This window comes from Amborella trichopoda, chromosome 13 (genome assembly GCF_054954075.1).
Source record: "Amborella trichopoda isolate Santa Cruz 75 chromosome 13, AtrichopodaSantaCruz75HAP2 v2.0, whole genome shotgun sequence".
NCBI classification, from domain to species: Eukaryota; Viridiplantae; Streptophyta; class Magnoliopsida; order Amborellales; family Amborellaceae; genus Amborella; species Amborella trichopoda.
In genome coordinates this window covers 51,461,821-51,471,412 of record NC_142348.1, presented here as the reverse complement: position 1 = coordinate 51,471,412, position 9,592 = coordinate 51,461,821, and the positions used below count along the sequence as shown (strand labels likewise).

Here is a 9,592-nt window from a genome sequence, read left to right as displayed (position 1 = left end):
TGTTTCCTATCTAAGAATCCCCAGGTTGAGATGATGGATTTAAGGGTTTTCCAAAACAACCTTCTCTGCATGGTTTTTTAAATGAACCTTACTTCTTCTATATATGGAGTCAACTTAATATAAATTTTTTTTATATATATATATTCTTTAAAATTCAGAAACGGCTCTCTCGTTTTGGGGCACTTATGAAATATTCTATGAGATTTGACCCTAAATTAGAGGGATTCAACAGCCAACACATTACACATGACAAATTTGCCTTTTCAAAAAAATGGAGCCATGGGCAAAGACGACATTTTCGAGAAAAGACGGCGCATTTGTCTTTTTCGAATTGACTAAGGGTAGTTTAGGAAATTACTACTTCTAGATTAAAAATAAAAAATTAAAATCCCGGATAAAAAGCAACCCGGTCGGCCCCACACGTGGCAAGGAGCAGGATCCGTGTTCAAATTTTTATTTTATTGTTTTGAATTCTCATTTTCCTGATTTTTTATTTTATTCCCATTTTTATATTTTAAATAAAAAGTTTATTTTTATTTTATATTTTAAAACTTATTTTTAATTTTTCGCTACACGACAAAGAGGAACCTCTAAGCCCGCCATCGTCCGACAAATGCCGCGAGCTCGAGAGGGGCCCTGAGGTTGCCACGTGGAAGGATGAGATCTTACACGATTAACTGAGATGGGATTAACCAGGGTTAAGAAGTGGCTAACCATGGTCGGTGACTTGGCGTCTTTGTGTTGAGTTTCGGCCTTTAATTATTTCCTTTCAAAAGGGGGTCCCCTTTGCCATAAAGCCGACTCAAAAATTTACACTTGCGTTACTTTCTCTCTCTAGCCCCTCTTTCTCTCTCTAAACCACATTTACAGTCCTTTTTTCTCCATCTAATGCATCTCTCTCTCTCTCTCTCTACATTGCCTTGCTTTTTTTACTCTATCGACCCTACACCTGCCTCTCTCTCTACATTACACTTGCCTTCGTCATTTCCTTACAGGGCGGGCACTAGGCTTCCTTACTTTCTCTCCCCTCTCCCCCTCCTTTCTCTCTCTAAAAACCCACCCAAATCCGCATTTTCTCTCTCCCCGCTCTTTTTAAACACATCCAGATTTCTCTCTCTAGCTGTCTCCAATGTAATATGAGAAAAGTTTGTATTTTTCTCTCTAGCTCTCTCATATGTATTATAAGTAAAGTTTATATAGCGCTCATGCTCTAAACAATTAAATTAGAGATCATCTTTAAAATTTTATTAAAAAAAATGGCATTGATGTTCAAATATTTTCAAATTAGTCATCTAGACATCAATATGTATAGACATAAAAAAAATATATATATTTCAAGTCTTAAAAATAATGTATCTTGTAACATATTTTTGAACTTCAAATTTTTTTTAAATTTTCAAATTTTTATAAATCTGCTTTATTTAAACTATTTTTAAAGCTTTAAGTTTTACAATTAAAAACAAAAATATATTTTAAAACTATTATAAAAATTTTTAATATTAAAAATATATTTTTAAATATTTTTTATTTTGATTATATAAACCACACCATGACGTCAAAAATCTTTTTCCAACCAATTAAAGCATGAGTTCTCCAATGCCATGGTTCGTGTCCTCGATAACTCTATTTCAAAATATTTTCTCTCTCTAACATAGAGACTATGAGATAAATCCTCTCTCTAACCTGTCTCTCTCGACTCTCCCCAAATTGGCATGCTTTCTATCTCTAGATTCTAAAGTAATGCGTTTTCTCTCCAGTCTTTATCTCCATACGAACTACATCTTTCTCTCTCTAAAACCTAACCCCTCTCTCTCTCTCTAGAGATACACTTCCACAAGGGGCCCCTTTACCCGCCCCTCAGCAAAGCATACTCAAAATTACGCTCCCCGCCCTTTCTCTCTCTAAACCTCTTCCATAACGGGTGCTGATTCTCTCTCTGGATTCCAAACTCCACAGCTCTCAAATCTCTGTTCTCTCTCTTCAATTTCTCTCTTCCATTTCCAGGAATTTTCCTCTATTAAAAGCCGCGGCCGCCTCTCTCTTCGTGGACTGGTCAGTAGTCTCTCTTTTGCCTGTTCGAGAGTACTTTCTCTCTCTAGACTTGCTGGTGCTCGCTCATAAACTCTTCCCTCCCTCTCTCTCTCTCTATGATATTATACCTGGAGGAGGAGCCTTATACCTAATCCTTCTGCTTTCTCAGAAAACCTTCACACCTTCGAGCTTCATACGCGATTCCTTAGCTTTTGAGCACAAGCTTTACAGAGCAGTTTTTTTATTGGTGGAAATGCCGGAATATACAACCCATGCCGGAATTTCAGAATTTTCCGGTCACAGCCATGCCAAAACCTGAAAGCTCTCTCTCTCTCTCTCTCTCTCCCCTTTTGAGTGCGAAAGTTCAGATCAGAGAGCATGATAAATGTGAAGGGCTGTAAACCCTTTCAGTTTTATCAGGTGGCCGGAATTTGATCTCAGGCTTGCAGGAAATTGCATTGTTTTGCATTTTGCGGTGAGCTGAACTGGTATTTGGAGCTTCAGAGCCGGATTGTAGAGGTAGGTGTTGTATCTTCTGTCGACTGAGATTGCCGGAATTTTAAGGATCTCTGGTAAATCTCGCTGGAGAATTGAGACCCGAGATTACTTTATAGCTACAGTGAATATAGCTTTTAAAGAGCGATACACAATTGGTATATACCAGTTATCACCGGGAATGTAGCCCTATCAAGCTTTTTTGAACTGCTTCTTTTAATGATGGCCTGAAAAGAGTGAAAGCTATATTAAAAGCTACTTTTCCAGCGAGCTTGGCTGGGAAATCGTCTGAAAATTGATCGTTCCTTATCTTTGGGCATTTGAAAAGCTAGGTTCTTTCGCCGGGAACTTTTTCCGGTGACTGAGAGAGGAGAGTAGTGATGCTTGTTTATGCAACAGAACTAGCCGAGAATTCATCCACCATGACGGTTTCGAATATTACATCGGCTTCAGGAGAAGCCAGTGTTTCTTCAGGTGCCAGATCTCAGCAAAACCAGAACCAGACCATGGTGGCCGCTACCACGAAGAAGAAGCGAAACCTACCTGGAATGCCTGGTACTTGTCTCTCTCTCTCTCTCTCTAAAAACCTGAGAAAAAATCTCTGTTCTTCTCTCTCTAGGTTACCTGTTACACTTGGTAACGATATTGAGCTCTCTAAAATCCCAAATCACACACATTCGCCTTCAATATTTGCTCTTCGTCTATCTCTAATATCCCAAAAATGCCTAATGGCAGCCTTCCCTTTTCTGAAACCCTAACATCCCCACATTCTGCTTTAGATGAACACTCTTGACTCCCCCATCGTAACATATTTCTTTTGTTTTGAGAGATTCCTTTTTATTTTTTAACCTTTTTTTTTACTTTTTCTTGGAATAAGCAGATTTATGCCCTCAAATTGGACCGTTCTCTTTTGCTTTTTGATTTTTTTTAATGTTTAATTTGTTGTATCTGCTTCAATTAATCTTTGTTTTCTTGTTCTGCAATTTTTTACTGGAAAACTTTTAGGGAGAAACCTAGTTATATTGCCCCCAAATTCATGCCCTAGTACACCACTTTTTTCTGTTTAAATTACATTTCTTCCTGGTCTTTTATAGAACTAATTTGTTTTAAGCTTTTTTTCCCCCTTGTAACCATGAAAAGAAAAAGTTGTTTTTTTTGTTAAATCTTTGTAACCATGAAAAAAAAGTCTTGAATAGATTCTCAAACTTGAAGAATGGGCAAGAAGTTCACACTGGAAAAGGAGAGCTGAGAAGAACATATCAATATGTAAACCATTTTCTCGAATTTTCATGATTATACCCATATCCTCAGATAGACTTACACAAGCAATCAAACCAGAGAGAACGCCTTTCTTTTTTTATTTTATGTGGTATTTTTGCTCTAATTTTTGTTGCCTTTTTTTCAGTGTGCATATCATTTTTACTGCAATTGCTTTACCAAATCGACCACCTTTTTTGAAAATTTTACACTTAATGTAACTGTATTTGATCAGACCCAGAAGCTGAAGTGATCGCGCTTTCGCCGAAAACCCTAATGGCAACCAACAGGTTTGTATGTGAAATATGTAACAAGGGTTTCCAAAGGGATCAAAACTTGCAGCTTCACAGGAGAGGCCATAACCTTCCATGGAAGCTAAGGCAAAGGACCAGTAAGGAAGTGAGGAAACGAGTGTACATATGTCCCGAGGTCTCTTGTGTACACCATGACCCATCTCGAGCTCTTGGGGACCTCACAGGGATTAAGAAACACTTTTGCAGAAAGCATGGAGAGAAGAAATTTAAGTGTGATAAGTGTTCTAAGCGCTATGCTGTTCAATCTGATTGGAAGGCACACTCCAAGACCTGTGGCACCCGAGAGTATCGCTGTGACTGTGGAACCCTCTTCTCCAGGTCTGGCTCTCTTTCTTCATTGTTGCCTTAGTTTTGAAGCCTGAAACCTTAGGTCGAGATATAGCTTCATGCTACTAGTCCATGGCTTAGATATATATTGTTAGCTGTAAATTGAAAGTTTTAGTGAGTTTAGGAAATTTGGGTCGTTTGGTTATAGTCCTTTGTTGGTCATTGTCGTTTACCCTTTTTTGTTGGGTTATCCTGAACTTATTTCTGAGCATCTTTGCTGTTATTTATATGCTCATTGCAATCTTTGATGGTATGCTATGCGAATCAGGAACAATCATCTCACTGAAAATTATTTATTACCTTTGCTTAAAAAAAAAAAAAAATCTGTAAAATTTATGTTTTCCTACCAGTTAATTTGCATTTGTTATCTTGAAATTGTTGTGAAGTAGGTTGCTATTTTGGGTGGGTTTGAGGAACCCAGAAGGAGGTTTCATATTCTTGTCAGTGTGAAATTTACTTCTGATGTCTGTCTAATTTGGTTTTAAAATCTGGTTGTCCTCCACCTTATGCCTATGTAGTTACTGTTTCTTGTTTATCATTTATGGCATAATTCTAGTTATTTTCTCTATTAAAACATGGAATCCCCATTATTTTGGCACTTATTTAGGTTTTCTACCCTAATTTTTTTCTCAGAAATAGTGTACTTACTTTTGTTTTTTTGTTCTTTACTCTTGAATTCAAGTTTGTAGAGCTTGGTCATTAAGGCACCTTTCTGATTCCCTTGATAATTTATGTTCCTAATTTTTCTTCTCATCCTAAAATAATATTTCCTTTCTAGATATTTGCTTTTATTTGGGGAGTTCTCTGAAATCCTCAAAAACAACACAAGGACACTATTTTCTTCCACCCCTGATTCTGTCAAAATTCTGTGCTTCCCATTGAAGAAAGGGACAATATATATTTAGAAAACCAAAAACAATCCATGGATGCTAGTGTTTTGTGATGATCATATTCCTTCTTCTTGTATTTGATATTACCTCACTTCCTTTTGTGGCTTTTTGTCAGGCGCGATAGCTTCGTAAGCCATCGAGCATTCTGTGATGCGCTTGCAGAGGAGAGTGCGAAGGCTCAGGCAGTGGTGGCTGCTGACTCTGCCGTGGCTTCCGGCCCTGCAAATTCTTCATCGGATGATGATCCCAAGAACAAAGTGGCTTCTACTCCTCTCTCTACTTCTCCTCCTAATGTGCCTGCCCCCTCTTCGCAGCAAGGTTAGTGTCCATGTCTTCTTTCATATTATTGAACACATAGCTTGTCATTATATGAAAAAGAAGAGATGGAACGAAAATTTTCCAGACTCCATCCTAGTGAGAGAAAATACCACGACCATTGATTGCCACCAACCACCCATTCATGGCTTACAAGAACTTATTCTATGATGGATTATTGTTGGCATTCTGGCTTCATTACTTTTCCTCTCTCTCTTTCTCTTTCACACGTGTTGATGGTTCTCTTGTTTTCTGCTATCTAAGTTCTCTCTCTCTCTCTCTCTCTCTCTCTCTCTCTCTCTCTCTCTCTCTTTCTTTCTCTGTTACTTGAAAGGTTCAGATTTACAGACTTCCATTCATTGATTTATGATTCTCGTTAAAGCCTTCATAATGTAGGCGATATGCTGTTTTCTCTTTCGTAACTTTGCCTTCTGGCGATTCAGATACCCTTGGTTGACTGGAAAAAGAGGGCTTTTCACTGATTTGGAAAAAGAAGGAAAAGAGGGGGCAAAAAAAAAAGTTGGTTTTTTCCTTGATCCTCTTTTATCTTTTGCCTACTCTCCAATTGCCTCAAAAGTATGTGGTAGGAACTGCACCAACCTTTTCAAAGTTGGGACTCCATACTGTGATTGGAGAGAGAGAGAGAGGGGGGGAGAGAGAGAGAGAGAGAGTTATCATTACTTCGCCTTTAAGCCTATGTTTTTCCTTTCCTTTCCCCACCCTTTTTGAGTAAGAGAGAGAGAGGAGGGTGGGTTTGTAAAATCAGCCTTCATTGCTGGGAGCTTGGTATCTTCATGGAAAATGATTAAAACACTCTCAAAAACTTTTTCTTAGGGATTGGAATATGCATATCCCACTTCAAATCTTGTCTGAAATCCCCATCATATCCTCTCTTTTTGGCCACCTATCTTTATGGATTCTTTTATACATCCTATATCTATAGTCCTAACGAGACTAGCATGTAGTATACACCTTACACTTAGCACTCTGTGGTTAGGGTATGCCATGGGGGCATCAATTGTGCATTCCCTTCAAGGTGAAGGTGCCTCATGAGGGGAGCTAATGTTGATCTCCAGGGCTGGCAGCAGGCTAGGTGTGGGCTTGGGCCCAGTGCCGTCTCATGGGCCGGGCCAAATACAATCTGGGGGGGGGGGGAAGGAGGAAGAATTATTTTTTTGGTTTTTTCGCGATCTTGACCTTGGCTTGGCCCAGCGGCCCTGCCCTAGGGCCACATCTTTTGGCCCCAGACCTTGTTTTTTAAGGTGGGCTGCCTAGCCCATTGCTTCCTCTATTCATCTCCACCCTCTGCATGCATGTGAGGGTATTTTTGTAAACTTTAACTCCTTAAAATGAATAAATGTTTGTGTAAATGTTAACTGAAACAAACTTGTAGTAAAATGCCCTTACTATGCAACAAGTCTTAATGTTTTGAGTCTACATTGCGGTTGCTTTTGTTGTAACGCCTGTGTTTGTCACTCTCTTGCCTTCAAGGTTTTCAAAATCGGAAACCTTTCTACCCGTCTCCCTATATATGTGGTCATATAATTGATATGTGTATGGATATCCACATACGTATGAACATGATCTGATGACTAGAGTGATGAGAACTAGCTCTTTTGTTAGGTTATAATTAATATGCGATATTGTTGTCCGCTCACTTCTAGTTGTCTAGAGATAGTTGGATTTCCAAACATATATAATAATGTGCTAGCTATTTTAGAAAGACATTATTATCTTGCTCATATGGGCATTGTAACAGTAAACATGTGTGTGGTTGTCTCATAAAGGATTTTCCAATCCTTTTTTACAGAAGAAAAAATACTTTTGAATATGGCCCACCAATTCACTGCTCGGGCCCAGGGCACTCACAGTTTTGATCCAAATTGACAGACACCATTTCGCTCTTATCATATTCTCAGTGATTCTTTTCTTGTTTGATTCTAAACTTCGGAATGAAATTAAATTTTGGTGTTTTATAGAAACCAGTCTCCCTCTCATCAAATTCTCTGTTATTCCTTTTTTATTTTGTTCTCAACTTCTCTATAATTAAAATTTTGATTTTTTGTGCATACGAGCTGATATCTCATTCAACTGCTTTCAGAGTCGGAGGGCTCTGCAGGGTTCATGCAGCCGTCACTCACTACCCCTGCCTCTTGTGGCCCGACTAGCACCAATAGCAGCAGTATGTTCGCAAGCCTCTTCGCATCTGCCGGCGGCCTTCAAAATGCTGCCTTCACCGACCTCATAGGTGCCATGACCCGTCCTGACCCCACCCCACCACCTGTATCCACTACCACCACCACTCCCGCCATTGCCCTTGCCCTCGGCCCATCATCACCATCGATCTCCGCACTCTTCTCCCAAAAACCATCATCATTGGAGCCAAACCCCCATCTCCATTATACCAGTACGACACCGGCCCATATGTCAGCAACTGCATTATTGCAGAAAGCTGCACAGATGGGAGCCACTGCGAGCTCAAACTCCTCGTTTATGAGAGGCCTCGGTTTATTGCCTCAGACTCATCAAGATCAACATCACCATCAGAATCAGAATCATCACCACCCACAGGAGAATTGGACCCACCATACTGGATTGGGTCTGGGCCTTTTGCCGCCAGAGTATGGTGTTTTGCCAAGAGAGGAGGGGGTGGTTAGCATGCAGGAGTTGATGAGCGCGCCCTTGTTTGGGCCTGGAGGTGCATTGGGCTCAGGCTTCAAGGGGGAGGAGATGGGGTGCAAGCCCACAACAGTGGACTTCTTGGGCCTGGGAAGCGGGGCTAGTGGGCCTGGGGGCCTCTCAGCACTCATAACCTCGATCGGGCGTGGGCTTGACATGGCGGCAGCACTGGGGGGTGTCGGGGGCGGGGCTGGTGCGTCTCCGGGCAGGCCTGGTTGGGATGGGAGCTGAGATGCTGTCTATATCTTCTTCTCACTCTGGATCAGGGTAAGAAAGAATTTTCATCTCTGCTCTCACACTAGAATCTAGATTTAGTTGTAACTTTCCTCTCTCTCTATATATATATTTATCTTTATATCCATAGATTTTTGGTGCAGTTTTCTTTCTTGATGTAGTGGTGTATATTTGATAATTTGTGCTTGTAATTGCTCCGGCTGATATGAATCTCTTTGCAAAGAGGTGAGCTGTGTACATAACAACGTATATTCCAAACTCTAAATTTTTGTTTGTTTCTTGCATGCTGAGGTTTTATGAAAGAATTAGAGAAACTGAGACTAAGTAGTTTAAATTTTGGAGTGATCTGGATTGGTATAGTCGGTGGGTGATCCATGACTGGAATCCGAGTTTTAAAATATTGGTTTTTGGCGTGTCTCTCTTCATGTAATGTGCGTTATGTCGTACGACCAATTCAACAGATCAAAAACGGGAAAGTCTTGTGCAATCACGGTGTTAAGACCAACTACTGTTTATAAATGGGGAGGGGTCTCCCATCGGCTCGTTGAAGCTTAGGCCCAAAATACTTTTGTTTGTTTTGTTGGTTGTAAGTCGCCCCGATTCAACTTGAATGAACTTGGTTAGGTGAGGTCCACTTTGAGAAACAAATTATGTACTATCAAAGTATTAATATTTAATATAAGGTTACAATCACTCTTGGCTGTCAGAAGAAAAAAGATCGATATTTAAAAGTATATCACAAAGTTCAAGATATTGTTTTGGAACTTCTAGAATAAAGGTCATTAAGTTTTTACATTTTTAAGGTATTTAAGTTTTTACATTTAATAATTAAATATTCACTGTGATCATGTGATCAAGGTAAAATGATCTTATTGTATATTTTTTTAGAAAAATATATAAAAGTAATTAGAAAAATATAATCTTAGCCGTGATAAAATATTGTAAGCCAGGTAGTTATTAAAGATTTATTATGATACTAGATGATTCTCTTGGGGCATACGACCTCACTTAAGTGCACTAGCAATGATCATATACAGGTGATAATGAAAA

General features: G+C 39.4%; 1 protein-coding gene across 2 annotated transcripts; it reads left to right on the top strand.

Annotated features, from left to right (window-relative positions):
- Window positions 1–2,046: 2,046 nt before the first annotated feature.
- Window positions 2,047–8,826, top strand: LOC18445881 (zinc finger protein GAI-ASSOCIATED FACTOR 1). Of its 2 annotated transcripts, XM_020674605.2 has the most exons (5): window positions 2,047–2,550; window positions 2,926–3,081; window positions 4,019–4,415; window positions 5,430–5,632; window positions 7,731–8,826. In XM_020674605.2, the coding sequence occupies exons 2-5, from the start codon at window positions 2,949–2,951 to the stop codon at window positions 8,537–8,539; spliced, it is 1,542 nt and encodes a 513-aa protein (XP_020530264.1). In that variant the 5' UTR covers window positions 2,047–2,550; window positions 2,926–2,948; the 3' UTR covers window positions 8,540–8,826. The 2 variants fall into 2 exon arrangements, with proteins under 2 accessions (XP_020530264.1, XP_006856069.1); XM_006856007.4 differs by having other exon boundaries at window positions 2,047–3,081.
- Window positions 8,827–9,592: the final 766 nt, after the last annotated feature.

Coding starts and splice junctions, on each gene's coding strand:
- LOC18445881 (XM_006856007.4), top strand. CDS start 2,907: ATGCTTGTTTATGCAACAGAACTAGCCGAGAATTCATCCACCATGACG. Junction 3,082..4,018: donor AAACCTACCTGGAATGCCTG/GTACTTGTCTCT, acceptor GTATTTGATCAG/ACCCAGAAGCTGAAGTGATC. Junction 4,416..5,429: donor TGTGGAACCCTCTTCTCCAG/GTCTGGCTCTCT, acceptor GCTTTTTGTCAG/GCGCGATAGCTTCGTAAGCC.